The sequence below is a fragment of the Fukomys damarensis genome, unplaced genomic scaffold (genome assembly GCF_012274545.1).
Source record: "Fukomys damarensis isolate Sample0158 unplaced genomic scaffold, DMR_v1.0_HiC HiC_scaffold_22, whole genome shotgun sequence".
NCBI lineage: Eukaryota > Metazoa > Chordata > Mammalia > Rodentia > Bathyergidae > Fukomys > Fukomys damarensis.
This window is the reverse complement of record NW_022900934.1, coordinates 1,620,660-1,637,556: the sequence shown is the minus strand read 5'-3', so window position 1 is coordinate 1,637,556 and position 16,897 is coordinate 1,620,660. Positions and strand designations below refer to the sequence as shown.

The 16,897-nt window shown below is 62.2% G+C and overlaps 1 protein-coding gene across 1 annotated transcript in view; it reads right to left on the bottom strand.

The window, feature by feature from the left end:
• Lama5 (laminin subunit alpha 5) overlaps nt 1-16,897 on the bottom strand; it is an 80,310-nt gene that overhangs the window by 34,207 nt on the left and 29,206 nt on the right. Inside the window, exons 3-11 of the mRNA XM_033766968.1 lie at nt 13,768-13,920; nt 5,943-6,060; nt 5,070-5,188; nt 4,774-4,944; nt 4,524-4,621; nt 803-918; nt 586-704; nt 421-511; nt 72-206 (exon numbers count right to left, since the gene is read on the bottom strand). Coding sequence (XP_033622859.1) covers nt 72-206; nt 421-511; nt 586-704; nt 803-918; nt 4,524-4,621; nt 4,774-4,944; nt 5,070-5,188; nt 5,943-6,060; nt 13,768-13,920 — 1,120 coding nt within the window. The remainder of the gene's footprint in view (nt 1-71; nt 207-420; nt 512-585; nt 705-802; nt 919-4,523; nt 4,622-4,773; nt 4,945-5,069; nt 5,189-5,942; nt 6,061-13,767; nt 13,921-16,897) is intronic.

Here is a 16,897-nt window from a genome sequence, read left to right as displayed (position 1 = left end):
GCCCCCCCCAGGGCTCCCGGGTCCAGCAGGCAGGGGTCCGGGGCTCCCCTGCACCCCCAGCCAGGCCTCACAGTGGCAGTGTGGGAAGCCTACGAAGCCCTTGGCACACATGTCGCAGTGCTCCCCGGTGAAGTTTGGCCGGCAGTAGCAGCGGCCGGTCAGGTCCTCACACGTCCCATCGGTGAAGTTGGACTCACAGCTGCAGCCTGGGTGGGATTGGGTTGGGAATCTGTGAGACCCAAGCCCAGAGCTGCGGGCCCCAAGGAGCTGGCCCTAAGGTGGAGCAGCCCTGCCTCCCTCGTGTGGCAGCAGGGCCGAGGATGCACGAGAGCCTGCTGCCCACCGAGGCCTAGAACCTCCTCCCAGGCAGGCCCCGAAGCTCAGGACGCCCCTTCCCTGTACCGGCCCAAGCCCACTCACGGCGACAGGCGAGGGGCGAGTCGAGAGGGTGGTCCGGGGAGCGGTAGAAGCCGGGCAGACAGCGCTCACAGTTGATGCCAGTGGTGTGATGCTGTGAACGCAGGTGCTGTGAGCCTGGGCACTGCTCCCCCATGCCAGCCCGCACCTCCCTGCCGCCGGGCCCACCTGGCAGTCGATGCAGACGCCCCCACCCTGGTACACATTGTCCTGGTTCTGGCTGGCACTGCGTCTGTCCACCTCAGGGTCATAGTAACAGTCGTGGGCATGGCTGTGGCAGTTACAGGCTGGAGAGCAGAGGACACAGCGGTCAGCACGTCCACCAGGACACGGCCCGTATGCCATGGACCCACAGTGTGGCGTGTGTGGGCGTGGGGAGACTCACACTGACACTCGTTGGCGCTGTCGGTGGTGGCCGGCTTCCACGGCTGCTGGTTGAAGCCGGGGCAGCAGCGGTCACAGGAGCCCCCGCATGTGTTGTGCTGGCAGGCACACTGCAGCCTGTGGGTGACGCGTGGACACCGAGAGCCTTGGACCTCCCCCAGAGGCACAGGGCTGGCCCTGTGGGGCAGGTCCTCGGTCCCCACCCCAGAGGGCCTGTGGTGCCCCCGGCTCCGGTTGGCCTGCATGTGTATGCGGTTCCCTGTCCTCAGTTTCCCCAGCAGTCCCAGCCTGGACCCCAGCGTTGCCCACTCATGGCTCTGCAGAGCTGCGAGAGCGGGGATGAGATGGTGGCTTGGAGGAGAGTGGGGGTGGGGAGGGGGTTTTGGGCTCGGTGGCCTGGAGCCTTGGCCTTCCCACCACGAGCAGGGCCCACGCCCGGGCCTCCCTCAGCCAGGCCCCAGGGAAAGGGACACATCTGCTCCCCTTTGAGGCCAGGACCTCATCTAGCGGGCAGTTAGACACCCCACGTGTCCAGGGCACCCCCTCGGGTGAGTGGCCAAGAACCATTTCCTCTTCTAGCATGGGGTGGACAGCATGCCAGAGCGCTGGCCTGCTGCCTGCTGTTCCCGTGGGCAGGGGGACAGCGGCTCAGAGCTGAGGACGGAGAGTGGAGCCGTGCACTGTGCAGAAGGACGCCCAAGCCAGAGACCCCACACCTTGGGCCACTTTGCACTTGGCTCCCGGCTGCTGGGCTACGGATTTCCTGAGCAGGACCCAAGGAGCCAGCCTGAGTCTCAAACCACTCGACTCCAGCCCTGGCACCCACAGCATCCTCCAGGCCTCAGGAGCCAACACTGTTTCCCCTCGGAATCCAGGAACATCTGGAAAGGCCATATCCTCAGAAAAGGAGGAACCAGGAAACTCACTGCCCAACAGTAGAGGTGATCAACAACTAGCCCGTCTGTCCTGACCCCAAGCCCGAGGGTGGGAAGCCAGGGGCCCAAGCTGGTGATCATTTCTCAATTATCTACAAGGCCTAGGACCCCAAAACAAACACGAGGAGTTAACATTAAGCGATGCTGGGGTGGCGATTCCCTGGGGTGTTCGGGGAAGGCCCTCAAAAGCTATGCTGGAAGGCTGCTCCCCAGTCTAGACAGACGGACAGCATGCAGATAAAGCCCTGCTCAGGACAGCCGTGCAGCAACGATTCGGAAGGGCCAGCAGACACACGGGGAGCAGCACCAGACCTGACAGCGGCCTGGCAGGCACTGCCAAGGCACATTTAAGCTGATGATCAACAAAGCAATCGAAAGCTCAAGAGGAGACACGATGCTACGGAGAAGCAGATGTGGGGCTGAGGGTGCAGCTCAGCGCCAGAGCCTTGGTCTACACACCTGGGGCCCCGGGGCCCATCCCCAGCAACACAGGAAGAAGGAAAGACAAGAGGGAGGAAGGGAGGAGTAGGGGGAAAAGAGTGGGCAGATGCGAGAAAGAACAGCCAAGCTGAGAGGCTCAGGCACCGCCGACAACAGGGAGGTGGGCAGAGCTCTGGGGAAGCAGTCCGGGAGGCAGATGACAGCGTGAGAGCTCTGCGCCAGAGGGAGCCCTATGACATCCCCCATCTAGTGGGAGGCCCAGGAGAGGAGGCAGAAGGGAGACAGCAGTCTCGAGTAACGTGAGACACAGCTAACCCTCAGCACTTTGAGCGATCTGCAGAACACAGAGGACAGACAGCAGCTCGGAAAACCACCCAGAAGAGAAGACACTCGGGGAGATAAAACAACTGGAGCAAAAATGGACTCTCTGAGCACGGAGAGACACCCAGAGACAGAGGGAGGATCCTCCAAAGCGTCAGGAGACGCACCGCCCCGCAAGAACCACAGCCGGCTGCACCTGACTCTGCAGAGGCTCGGAGTGGGGTCACACGGCCATTTCAGAATACTCCCGAGAGATGGTCACGGCGAGTCTCGCCGGGGACGGGACAACCCTGGGACTCTGAGCGAGAGCGAGGGAGGCCGGCGGGCACTGCAGAGGGGATAACACGCGGCCAGGCTCATGGGACTTCGGCCCAGGGGTGGCTCAGGGAGGCAGCAGAGCAGCTCGCTGTCAGGCAGGCCTGTCAAAAGGTAGGGGCTCCCACGTGACAACAAGAAAGAGGAGAGAAATGGAAGGGTGCCTCCAACAGAGACAAACGTGCAGTCTCTGAACCGAGGAGCGGAGAGAAGGCGCACAGCACAGTGGTAGTGATGGAGGCGGGGCCGTGGGCGGAGCGGCAGCGGGTGACACACAGGATGGGAGGGCAGGAAAAGGGGCTGCTGGTGTGGAGGAGCACACCTGTGCATCTCAGCATTTGGGAGGCTGAGGCAGAAAGATCACTGGGAGTTCAAGGCCAGCCTGAACTAAACAGCAGGATTCTGTCTCAAAATAATAATAGAGGAGAGGCAGCTGGGGGCATTGTTCCTCCTGCAGGAGCAGCAGAGGTGACACTGGGCAGCACGAGGACAGTGTGGCAGAATGGATGGGACACAAGTACACCGTGGAGGCCATGGTGACAAGGTCTGGGGTTCTGGGAGATGCCCTGCGGTGAGCTGGGCTCAGCGCTTGCCCAGCTGCACACAGTGAGTCACAGGGATGCCAGTGCCTGTCCCGGCAGGTGAGGGCAGGCCTGGCCCCCAGGCCCCAGGTTCTCATCTCTGCTGAGGCCAATCTGGCTGTCTGGTTGGCTCCACCCCAGCATCTGGAGCTGTGTTCCCACTGGGCACTTAATTTCCCAGGGCAATGGAGCGGTGCCTGGAGCCACACTGGCTGGGACCTGCTTGTAGGATGTGTCCCGGGGCCTAGGGCTCCAGGGCAGCGGCCTGCTGCGTCTCTGGCTGGGGTGACTGTGCCACCCTCCTTCAGAGCCACCAGCCACTTCTGCGGAAGGCTCCATGGAGCGAGGCCAAGCTCATCCTGCCTGGGCCTCACCTGCCTCCTCTATACACTGGGATGTGGGCAGCGCTGTGAGAGCTCAGCAGGGGCCCACAGCACATCCTATATCTAAGTGAGCCCAAGTGCAAGGAGCAGGACTTTGCTGGCTTGGGCGGGCCCTGGAACATGCTGTGCTGCTGTGGTGAGAGCCAGGGCCAGGGCCGTGCAGGGCGCCCAGGAGGTTGGGGCCCTTGGCTGGATGAGCACAGGATGCGTTCGAGGGGGTGCCGGCTGTCCTCGTCCTGCACTTGATGTCTGCCCTTGCTGTGTCTGTGTCATGGGGAAAAGTGGAGGAGCTGGGAGAGGGCACTCCCAAAGTGCACGAGGGCTGCCTGGGTAAGCAGTGGGCACCTGTCCGTCTGGGGGGGCACACGTATGCAGCCCAGGTTTGTGTGTTTGTTTGTTTGAGACCGGGTCTTGCTCTTTCAGGCTGGCCTTGAACCCATGCTGGCCTCGAACTCATGGTGACCTTCCAGCCTCCGGAGTGCTGGGATCACAGGGCTGCAGCTTTGACGGCCTTCTTCGCTGACTCTCCTCCATGGGTCTTGGGAAACCCACCTCCCCCGGCTATGAACAACCCTCCCCACCCAGACAAGGAAGCCTAGGGAGGCTCACACAGCCCGGCCGTCCACATCCCTTGCTGACCGGCCACAGAGGGGCAGTTGGTACAGGTCCCACACGGAGCTGGTGGACAATGGAAGGAGTCTCTCACTCCGTCAGGCTGGGGGACTGGTGGGGAGCCCAGGACTCACCTGAAAGGATCCAAGGGGTCTTTGGCGTCACAGACATCTGCGTGGCCATGGCAGACGCAGCGGCCGCCGATGCTGATGTCCTTGATGCTGTAGTAGTACTGCAACCCAGGGCCGTGAGTTCCCCTGACCGCGCGCCGACCACCCCATGCCCTGCGCCCACCAGGGATGTCCCCTCCCCCAGCAAGCCAGCTCCTTCCACTCTGCTCCTCGCCCCGACCCAGCCCACTCCTGGGCCGCCTGGGAGGCTCACCCGGCGGGTGACGGTGGGGTCCTGCAGTGCCTTGCCCATGAGGTGGCCCAGCAGCGTGTTGGTGCGCAGAAAACGCAGCCGGATGTTGGTGGCTTTGGTGAAGTCACGCAGCAGCGGTGAATAGGAGAAGTTCATGGCTCCGGGACGCCCGTTCACCAGGGACACCACAATCTACGGGTGGCGTGGCAGGCAAGGCTGGGTGACCAGCGGACAGTGTGGCACCAGCACCCAGCCACTGCCATCGGTGGACCCAGCGCCTCAGCAGGACCCCTGTGCACCACCCCACCCGGGCCCACCTCGCCATTCTCCAGGGGCACTATGCGCGAGTACTCGGTGGTACAAATGACATCATCATCCTGAGAGATCCGCTCCAGCGTCTGAGGCCCGAAGCGCTCCAGGCAATCCCTCTTGGAGGCTGTGGAAATGAGCTGAGGGTGAGCAGGGCCTGGGCCCCAAAGCAGTGCCTCTGTCGCCCTTCACCTTGCTGAAACGGGGCACCATGCCCTGGAGGGGGTACCCCTCCAACGAGGCCTTGCCCCACAGGACTGGTTTGCCAAAGAGCAGAATTCTGGCAGATGGTGGTGCCCTGGCCCCTGCCCACACCCAGGGAGGCTGGACTGGCACAAGACGCAGTAGCCCAGCCCAGGTGCCATCCCCTCCTTGGAACACACTGACAAGCAAGCGTCCCTCTGAGATGACCACCACCACCCCTCCCTGAGGACAGTGCCAGCTGCCCACTAGAAAACTGGCTCTCCCTCAGTCTCAGGGTCACGTGGATGGGCCTGTCTGAGGGGAGCCCTAAGCTGCCAACATGGCCAGGGCCAGCTGGTGACTCCAGCGCTCCCTGACAGGCAGCTAAGCTGGCAGGAAGTGGATCGGAGCTGCCAGGGCCACTTTGTCATGAAGGGAGCTGCTCGATCGTGCTGCCAGTCCAGAGGAGCCAAGAGATGGTCCCGAGCTTCCGGGCGCCATCAGCACTCACGCCAGCCGCGCCCAGGAGTGGGACATGAGCCAACAAACTCTCATTTGCCTCCGGGAGGCTGGCACTGACAGTCCTGTCCCACAGAGCAGCCAGGCACGAGGGAAGGGCTCAGCGCCCTGGGACCCTGACAAAGGAGCGGTGGCAATCAGGTCCCAGGGCCACGCGCAGACCCCACGGCTCCACTCACAGGCGAAGAACTGCCACGGCTGGTAGGTGTGGCCAAAGTCTGTGGAGCGCTCCAGCACCCAGAGGTCCGGCCGAGGGGAGTTGGCAAACTTGATGAGCACATAGGCCACGTGGAAGACCTGCGGTGGGGCAGCAAAGACGCAGGGCTCTGGGACCCTTCCACGCTGCTGGGGCCAGCCTGCGCCAGGTGTGAGGCCACAGCAGGGGTGCAGCGGCCCCTCCCATGCCCAGGGCACCTGTGGGTATGCAGGTGAGCAGCTGAGGAGCCCTGGGGGAGGCCAGCTGGGCCCACAGGACAGGGCCCCACTGCGGACAGTGGGGGACAATGGGATTCCGATCCCAGAGGTGGCCTGGCCCAGGCCCAGATCCCCAGCCTCCTCCCCAAAGAGCTCAGGGCCCCCTGGGTCCCTCCGGCTCTGTGGCTGCTGATGGGGCCTGGTGTGGGCAGGAGGGGCACCCTAGGGAGCAGCCTGTCTGTAGGTTCCAGACAGGGCCAAGGGTGGACACGGAAGTACAACCCAAGGTCCGCAAAGCGCTGATGCCCACCCAGGAGCCGACAGGACCCTCAACGCCCCAGCTCCGAACTGGACTGGTGAATGCTCCTCCCGCCACAGGTCCTGTCTCAGTCTTACCCTGTCATCTGCTCCTGAATCTTCATGCTGACCTGTCCACTGAGGCCCCAGGAGCGCAGCAGCACAGAGGAAGCGGCAGCCCCTGCCTTTAGGGGGTCCCTCAGGGGAGACCAACTGGAAAACCAGCCCTCCCAGAACTAAGCCCAGAAGAGCCCAAGCAGCCAGGAGTTGGGGCTGCAGTTTAGCTGTGGCCTGGACAGTCCAGGGTAGGTCCCAGCCCGGGCAGAGCAAGCTGTTCCTCTGAAGTACCAGAACCCCAAAGCCTCTGCCCAGACAGCCTCATCCACTTCCTCCTGGTACTGGCCCAGCCTTGCCTGAGGGAGGAGCCCACAGCCTTCTTTCTTGTCTTCCTGGCCAGAGGAAGCCACACACCTGCCCTGAGAGTTCATGAAGCCTTGTGGCCCTGGCCCCACCTGGCCCCACCCTCACAGGGCAGGCACTGTGGAAGCCTCCTCAGGAAGCCTCTTGACTAGAGCCCATCCACCCGCACTTGGCCCTCGATCTCCTCCAGGACAGAAAAAAGACCCCTCCACAGGCCCAGTCCCCACCAGCCCGCCTCTCCCTCTTCCTCAGACGCCCCCAGCCTTGTCCTCAGGACCAAATCTCATCTCTATCCATTCTGTGTGACCACCTGTGGGCTCCCCTGCCTGCAGGCTGGGGGACCCTCAGGTCACCTGTGCTGAGAACCCCCTCTGCCGAGGGAGGCTGCAGACATGGGCAGGTCATTTGCCCCATGAAGAGGCAGCTTCCCTTTAGAGCCTGGGCTGGCACTGGCACCGGGGGTGCAAGGGTGGCCCTTCCCCACCCACCACAGGCCTGAGTTCCTGGGCCATGGGTCGGTGTCCCACTGTGCCTAGGGTACCTGCGAGCTGGTCTCTAACCCCATGCTGAGCAGAGGGAACTATGGCCTTCCTACCAGCCTGGAAGTTCTGAGGGCAGGTAGAGCTCAGCCCCGGCTGGAGCAAAGGGAATGACCCAGGGGGTCAGGGCCACTGTCGGGGAGCTTTGCTCTGTGTGTGTCACAGCACCAAGGAGCCGAAGCTGCACGGGCAGGGCCTGGTCTGACCAGTGCAGGGGGCAGAGGACTCCTGGGAACCACTGCTCCGGAGGATTTTCTGTCCCAGCAGGTGCCAGCTGGCGATGCAGGGAGTAGGGCAGGGTCCCCCAGGACCGCACAAGGCCTATGGGTACCCTCATCTCAGCCTAAATGAGCCTGAGGTTACCTGGTACCCCAGGTGGGACCATGGGCCCCACACAGCTCCAGCCCTGGGAGGCACAGACACCTAAATGCAGGCGGGGCAAGGCCAGGCGTGGCAGGGACTTGGTTCAAGCCAAGCTCAGCCTCCCCTGGGTGGGGGTACGGGCCTATTCAGTGGCTGCCAGGCTCTGAGGTCATCTTCCTGGTCCCCGTGGGGGAGCAGAGGCAGCCCCGCCTGTGGGGGAGGTGCTCCAGCCTCTGGAAGATCCCACACTCAGGCCCCCAGCTCGTCCTGCCGCCCGAGCCCTGCAACGCTGCTGGGATCCAGGGGCTGGGACAGCAGGGCAGCAAAAGGTCTGTGTGAGGAGGGCCAGGGATGTGGGGAGACTAGGGGCTGGCAGACATGGGCACTGGATGCTCTGGCACTGCTGGAGCCCAGCCCTCAAAGAGGGCTCTAAGGAGATTAGCAGGACCCAACCGAGCTCTGGGGCCCACCCCTGCCTTTCTCTGAGCAGTGGCCCAGGCTGCAGCCTTGCCGGTCACACTGTCCTTCCCAGGCTGGCTGGCCCTGCATTCTTCCCAGCTGAGAGCACTTTCACAAATATTGACTCCAAGATATGGGTGGGCAGGACAAGGGGGGACGGAAACTGCTCCTGTGGGGGACACACTCAGAGACCGGGACCTTCAGCTCACTGTCCGTTCGAGCCACTGTCCATCAGACAAGGCCCTGGACAGCTGGACTTGAGGCCAGATGCTGAAGGGAGGGAAGAGTGAGCCTCAACACTCCCCTTGAGCCCAGCCTGGTCCCTGCTCCCAGTGCCACAGCGCTCCCCTGGCATGGCCTGGGCATGGCACAGACCCCGGCCTCCTGGACAGAGCCCTCCCCGACTCGCCCTGCTCCACACAGCTGCCAACTCCGGCTGACCTTTCCGCTGCTACATAGTTCTGTGTAGAAGGGGAAAAAATGTCTTTTAAAGCAAAAGCCAAACAAAAGACGCTGGTTATTTTAAAAAACTGGCTATTTTGGGGCAGGCACGGCTCCAGGCCAGCAGCCACTGTGTCCCCTGTCCCCGCTCAGCCTGACCTCAGAGGGCCAGGGTTCCTGAGGAGGGGTTCTGCCCCATGGCCCTGCCCCATGGTGGGCAGTGAGTGTCCCAGGTGCACAGGGGCCAGGCAGGGCAGTAGTTCAGGTGGGCCCTAGACTTCAGGAGCGAGAGGTCCTGGGAAGCCACTTCCCCTGTCTGGGCACAGCAGTGGGAAGAGGTACAGAGAGCAAGGGTCAGAGGAAGGAGTTTTCTCAGAGTGAAAAGGTTCAGGGCTCAGGAGGAAGTAACATCTGTCCCTGGGGAGGGCGAGCAGAAGTCAGCACCACCTGGCAGGGCCAGGCCACCAGGACAGGTCTAGAAGTCACAAACATGGAGGGGAGCCGGGCGTCTCTGCAGACCCTGGGGATATGGGGAAACCGAGGGGCCAGCAGCCTCCAGGGCTCAGTCACCTCGACACAAAGGGGGAGACTGAGGCTGGAGCCGATACAGAAGGCAGCAGGGCTTCATCTTGTGCCCACTGCCCAGCTCTGCCCTGGCCCATCTGGAGGCTGGGGAGACTGAGGCAGGGCACAGGTGCCAGCCACAGTGTATGTCCTGGGGTGAAGGGACCCACCCCGCCCCCCAGCGATGTGACTCAGCAGGTGGTCTGTGACTAGGCCTGGTCTTCCACAGGAAGAAGGCCCTGTGCCAGTCCCAGAACACAGGCTGAGGTCCTGCTTGGGGCTGGGTGGCGGCAGGCAGCCCTCCTCGCTCCAGGGGTCTAGGTTAGGCCCTGACTGCTCCCCTCAGGTCAGCTCTCGGGCCCCTGGACCTCTCCATCCTACCTCCACCTCTCCAGATGTCCAGGCCAGCCCTGGAGGTGCTGGGTCCACCTGAAGCAGCCTGCAGCCTGTGCAACCCGCCCCCACCCCAGCAGAGACCTCTTGTGCAAACCTGATAACACCACTGCAGGGGCCAGGGAGGCCAGCCAGGGCGGGGTCCACTCCGGCCCCCCGCTTGGAGAAATAAATAAGCACGGCCAACTCCACAACCAACCTAAGAGCTGGAATGTGGGCCATGTGTGGACCCTGTCCCGAGCGATGGGGTGGAAAAGCTGAGGTGCCACCCAGCAGGGCCATCGCCGAGGAAGAAAAACAGAAACGGGATCCACTGAGGGCACACGGAGGCCCAGGAGCCCCAACTCTCTGATGCTTGACCCACAGCTGTCCAGAGCAGGGTGGGGAATTGGGCAGGGACAGGAGCTCAACTGCTGGAGGAAGCTGGGGTCCCAGCCAGGCAAATAACCCAAGAAGTCCCCGTACAGCAACAAGGCTGGACCCAGAGTGGGTGGACTTGGTGACCCCAGCCACCCCAGCCAAGCCCGGGCTCCCTGCCCCTTCCCTCCACCACGCAGCCAGACCAGGCCAGATGGTCAGCCCAGGGCCACAGGAAGTGGAGTTTACCTCAAGGAGACCCCAGAGCCGAAACCCAAACAGTTTAGTCTGTGCAAGCGGCACGGTAAGAGGCCCGTGCAAGGCGGTTGTTTAATAACACAGAAGACAACGAGCCTTTGGGGCTGCCAGAGCCTGGAGGACCAGGCAGGGTGACGAGGTGTCTGCATGACAAAGTGAGTGAGGTGACCAGAGTGCCAAGGACAGCCACATTTGGTAGTCAGGGGCCAGGGTGGAAGCAGCAAGAGACACAGGCTGGGAAAGAAGGGCCCTCAGCCCCAGGCACTGGCAGCCCCTCAGGCCACCTCCTCTGGCACTGGGACAGGTAGAGTGAGGAGACAGGCAGAGGCAGGGGACTGCCATCTCCCCTATGTAGGGAGGAGCTCCCCAGCGATAGATACCACCAGGACAGATGCCCTGTTCCATCCCCCACAGGAGCCCAGAGGGCAGGAGGGCCGGCTGGCCCAGATCTGCACCTGTCGTAGCCACAGCTGTAACCAAAGCCAGACCATGGCTGCACTTCCTGTCACTTCCCTGGACAACCCTGCTGACCATCTCAGGGCACTGGCCACATGGCTGAGTGCCCAGCCAGGCCCAGGAAGCCATGCCAGTGGCCTCAGCCACATAACCGCCATGCCAACAGCAGCTGAGACCAGGAGGCCTCCCAGGGAGCCCCAGCCAGCTAGTCTGAGGTGGGCAGGGCAGGGCAGGCCAGCAGGACAGTGCAGGCCAGCAGCCATTGTGCCCACCAATCTCCAGGCCGAATTCTCCCTTCCTGAGGAAAAAACTTTGCCGAGGAGGTAGCTTCGGGAGAGCCAGCTCCAGTATTTCCTTCAGACATCAGCCCGGGTCTGTTCCCACACTGGTGCTGTCCCTCTTATCAACCTCTGCCGTGGTTATCCCGGATGCCCAGGGAGGACTCTCACTGTCCAGGGCTCAGTAGCTTCGCCGCAGCTGTGCCTCCTCGGCACCCCGCCTGCAGGAATGACCCACCTCCTCCTGCCCGTGGCTTCCCGTCCTGGGGACACAGCCCCTCTGGCACTGCCAGTCCTCAACCACCCAGCTAGGCCAGCCCTGTCCACTCTGCACACTGAGTGCTCTCTACCAGCCCCAGCTCCTCCAGCCCTGCAGCTCTGGGACTATGGGGCTGGGACAAAGCCAGTTTCACCTGAGCCACTTGCATGCAAGAGAGAACAAAGCCGGGGCCTCCCTGCCAGGAAGGGGATGGGCACTCCTGACACTTCCTACCCACCCCAAACTGGGGAGGGGGCTGAAGTGGGCAGAGAGGGGAGGAGGCTGCTGGGGAGACCTGCATGGCAAGGCTGCTCGGTCAGGACCCCAACATGTGGCCTGAGCCTGGCACTTAGAGCACTCTCTTTCCCTGGGCCAGGGTCAGCGTGAGGTTCTGCAAGGGGAAGCCACTCAGCCCCAAAGCTTCCAGAGGACACACGGAGATAGGAGAACATCCCCCCCACTGCCCCCGCTGACCTCTAAACTGGAGGGGACTCAGGAAACTGCTCCCTGAGTCACCAGCAGGGAGCCTCTTCCTGGCCCCCCTCCCCTACAGAAGGAATCCCAAAGGCCCAGGCCCAGGCCCTCCTGAGTGCTGTCCAGGGGCCCTGGCTGCCCCAAGCTGTGCCCGCGAGAAGCCACAGGCTGGGCACCCACCACCCATGCACGAGACACAGAACAGCCAGGCAGCCCCAGCCGCCGTTCCCAGCCCTGCCCTCACAGGAAGCCCTCCGTGCCCATGCCAGCCGCCCCCACCCGCTTGCTAGGGCATCCGCTCCAATCCCAGAACAAAGGCAGCTGGTCCACCCCAGGCCCGCTTCCTGGTGAGCCCAGCCTCGGCCCAGCCCAGCACCTCAGCACAGAACCCCAGGAAGATGGTGCGGGAAAGGGTTCACCTGCCCCACCAAACCCCAGTGTTCAGTGCGGGCAGCCCCCTGGCCAGCCAAAACAGGGCCTCCACGGATGCACCCACATAGACAGTAAAGAATGGGTGGAGAGGAGGACAGGAAACTGGGGCTCCTCCCTGGCATGTCATCTTACAGCTGGTGTAACAGGCACAAACAAGACATCTACTTGGTGAAGTCCCTCCTGACTCCGAATAATGTAAAGGCAAACCTCCAGACCCAGTTTTTGGAGGCTTACGACTCCTATCTAGATGTCCCCCAAGAGCCTCATGAGCTTGGGTGCTGCTTTCGGAGGTGACTGGATTATAGGTGTCATGTCTGCCTTGCTGTCAGGGAGTGGGTCATGATCGAAAGAGCTGGGTCACTGGGGCGTGGTCTGGAAGGATGCAGCTCGCTCCCTGGTTCCTTCCTTCACCCTGCTTCCTGGCTGCCAAGATGCCAGAGAGCAGACTTCTCTGCCCCAGTCCTTACACCACACTGCCAACATGCAAGGACCGGAACTTATGAAAATGTGACCCTGTGTCCTGGCCTGCTCTGCTGTGCCGTGGGTCTCTCCCTTTATGAGCCCGTGTCCCACACAGCCTGCAGGTGTTGGGTATTTTGTCTCAGCTCTGCGATAAGGAATACTAAAGGGGCTGAGGCGCAGAGGGCCTGGACCAGGAAGGAGGCAACAGAAGTTCTCTGTCAGCCCCACCCACAGCGCTACCTGCATGTTGCCACCTGCTCTGCAGTCGTCTTGTGTCTGCTATGGAAAGCAGGTCCTCACCCTTCAGGCATATATCCTCCCACAAGTGCCCTGCTGCTGTGCCACAGATGAGAGTGCCCAAGGTCCCCTCAGTGCAGGAAAGGGGAGTCCTGACAGTGTAAACCAGCGAGGTGAACTTGAGCCAGGCCCCACCCAGACCTGGACCAGGCTAGGTGCAGCCCCTCTCCTGCCACCCCACAAAATCAGGGTCCTCTGGAAATCCCAGGGCACTTGCTGGGACTCAGCCACTCCCCTGGCTGCCTATCCCACTGGGCCAAGTCTGCGGCCTGCCACATTGGGAAAGAAGGGACCTGCCCTTGCCAGGCTGTGAGAGGGCACTGCCACCTCTCTCCCAACACCTCAGGTTACAGCGGGGAAACAGGCCTCTGGTCTAGTCCTACCTGGTAGGAGACTGGCCAGGCGGGACTGTGGGTCCCAGAGGGCAGTGCTACTGCTACACCTTTAGCAGGCAGGAGCCTGAGGCTTTAGAGTGGGACAAGGTTGTGAGTCTGACCCAGCCCAGGGGTGAAGTCAGACCCAGGTCCTGCAAATGGCAGGAGGCTTGCTGAGCAGTGAAAATGCACAGGAGCCTTGGAGGCCTAGGTGGATGGCCCAGAGCTGGCGGCCTCAGCCTGCACCTAGCCCCAATCAAGAGACCAACCCTGACACAGGTATCCCAGGAATGCCCACCTCGGAGGCTGGCTCTGCATTCCTGCAGCCCCTCCCATACCCGCCAGGAATTCCTGAGTAAACTGGGGCAGAAGGAAGGCCCCAAGGCTCTAGCAGGACTCAGGCTTCCTGCTGAGCAATCGGCACCCTCCCCTGCCCTGCCTCTCCGCCAGAGAAAAAGTGACCCTACCTGGCCCAGGTCCAGGGTGACGTTGACCTCGTTGTACTCCAGGCCACGAGACAGTGGGGGACTCTGCCACCAGCGCTCCGTGCCATCGATGGCATTGCTTACAGGGTGTGCCTTGTTGCTGTTGGAGGCTGTGCAGATGTCGCAGTACTGGCCCTACAGGGAGAGGGGATGGTCAGATGGCCAAGGATGGCAGGGCCTCGCTGGTCCCCCTAGTCACCCTGCTACCACCTATGGGCCCTAAGTCCCTTTATGCTGGCCTCCACCTCCAACATCATCGCCTACATGTGTTTTGTGCTTACTGCTTTGATTGAGAAGACATGGCTGGCAGGATGATTTGGGAGAAAGAAGAGGATCCGATTCCAGTGGGAAAATCAAGGACAGCCTCTCTGAAGAAGTGGTGCAACCTTTGCTCCAGGAAGAGCTGCTGCCAGTGCAAAGGCCCTGTGGCAATGTAGCTAGAGCCACAAGGCCTCTGGAAGGTCCCACACAAGATGGGGTGAGATGGGAGACAGAAAGAATGAAGAAGGTAGAGTCACAGATGGAACGATAGTCGGGAGAGGAAGGATCCCGAGGGCCAGGAGAGCTTGGTGAGTCAGAGGTCTTCTCTCCCCCTCCAACCTACCCCTCACACAAACATTCCTGCCCGGGGCTCGGCCTAGAGCCCTCTGGATCAGGACCTCTCCTCTCAGCAGGGAAAGTTAGGTTTTAGGGCAGCCTGCAGGCCCCAGAGCACAGGCGTGTGGGCGTGGCAGGTGAGGCCTGGGCTGCCTGACTGCCCGCTTTCAGGCCCAGCTTCCAAGCCCTGGGACAGGGCCAAGTCGTAGCAGCCACAAGTCTCAGTGTCTCCATTTGTAGAATGGGATAGCATTGTCCCTGCCTCGGGTCACAGCAGGGATAAGATCGCAGGGCCTGGAAGCTGTTTCAGTCGAAGACCAGCCACCTGCTGGAGGCCTGTCCGCATAGGGACAGAGGAAGTCCCAACAGGTCCTGGCCTGCTGTCCCTGGCCACCAGCCCATGGACTGTCCACCCCCCACCCAGGGAACCAGACCTTCTGTCCCTCCACACACAAAGGCAGCCCTGGAGACTTGGCATGGATGGAGGCCCAGTCTGGGAACCAAGGCTGCCCCTCCTGTCCAGACTGGGGGGGTGGCCATGTGGGAGATCCCGCCCCCAGTCCAGGCCTCCCCTGGCCCTCCCTTTCCTGAGGGGGATGGGCTGGGGACACAGCTAAGAGCAAAGCAGGTGTGGTCCTACCCCTGCCATGACAGAGCCAGAGGGCCCCTGCAGGGTGCAGTGAATGCATCCTGGTGAACAGCCAGCTCTTGTGCTGGTGAAATAAATAAAACAGGGTGACACCTGGCAGCGAGCACATCGGCATCCTGGGGTGACACCTAAGTGGAGATGGAAGGCCACCAGGCTGGGCTTGGGTGAGGCCTGTGGGTCCTGGGGGTCTGCTGCCTCTGGCGCCCTTGTGTACGGCCCACAGCCCTATGCAGAGGGGCCAGGGCAGTGGAGGCCCTCGGTGGGCCACACCACCAAGCTTACGTGCTGACCACCACCTCAGAATCCAGGGCTCCTGGTAGGTGGTGAGCAGGGCAGGGCTTGGGGCTCACCGACAACCCCACAAGTGTCAGATCCACTGGGGGGGCAGTCAGCAAAGGGGGTGGGAAGGCCTCCTGCTAGGCAAGCCCCAGGAAGGTACAGGATCAAGGGTGACTCTGGTCTCCCAGAAACCCAGGGAGCACGTGCTCAACCCTCACCCGCAGCACAGAGAGATCTGCAGGGTTAGAGAGGAGGCCACGCACAGAACAGGAACCCAGAACAGGTGCCCTCCATTGTTTATTTATTTCCACAAATAAGGAACTTGAGGCTCAGAAAGGGGAGCCACCCAGCTCTGGAGAGGCAGAGGAGAAGGGCTCTGAGCCCAGGCCACCAGGCTCCCAGGCTGCAGCCACAAGGGAAGAGACCTAAGCAAGAAGCGCTCCCAGAGGAGCTGCTTTCCAAAGCCAGGCAGCACCAGTGGCAGCGGGGAAGGCTGTCTGGGGTCCAGAAGTGGACTAGGGCCTCCCTGGCTAAAGCGGTAAACTCCCAGCTACCAGCAAGAAGGGACTCTAGGAGTCCAGCCCGGTGGGAGGGGGGTCCCAAGTCAGAGACATCAGCTCCCACCACTTAGTCCAGCTGGATTCTGTGCTGGCCGTGGGACTTCGAGTGTCTGAACTTTTCCAAGCCTCAGTTTCCCTGTCAGAAGTGTGGGCTTGCCACCCCCCATCTCTGAGGTCTGCGCTATGCTTAGAGAATGCACAGATGTGAAGCACACCTCCTCTCCGCTCCTTCCTCCCCACTGGAGGCCCAAGGGTGGGCTGGGTGGTGCAGTGGGGGAGGCGAGGAGGGACCCAGGTCAGGCTCCCCCATTCATCTCCAATTTCCTGGCTCCTGGACGCTCCTGCGACCCAGCCAAGCCATTCTCAGCTACTCCCCTTCCCAGGCCTTGCAGGTCCCGGGAGGAGGCTGCTCCTGTTACACCAGCCCCTGGGGCCTCCAGAATCTGCTGGGGCAGAGGTTGGGAGTGTGGCGCCCCTGGAGCAGGTTTGGACCCCCAGAGCTGACCTCAGCCCCATCTCAGTCCTGAGGATCTCGACAGCCTTGCTTTCCTGGCCAGAAGTCCAACGGCAGGGGCCACTTTACTAAACCTACCTACAGGCTCCCATCTCGGAGGAAACGCCTCCAAGGAAATAGGGCCTGAAGCCCAGGACCCACTACCTGCTGGTCAGAGAGGCTCCCGACCCCCCGGTGCTCCCCGTTCCAGTTAAAATCCGGGTTTGCTTGCTTTTCTCCACTTTGAGGGCTCCACCGCGCTCCCAGACCCCTGGCGGGACGCTTCAACCCTTGGCCGCCGGCAGGGAAAGCGCTAAACCCTGCAGCCTCCAAGGAAATAGGGCCTGAAGCCCAGGACCCACTACCTGCTGGTCAGAGAGGCTCCCGACCCCCCGGTGCTCCCCGTTCCAGTTAAAATCCGGGTTTGCTTGCTTTTCTCCACTTTGAGGGCTCCACCGCGCTCCCAGACCCCTGGCGGGACGCTTCAACCCTTGGCCGCCGGCAGGGAAAGCGCTAAACCCTGCAGCCTGCAGC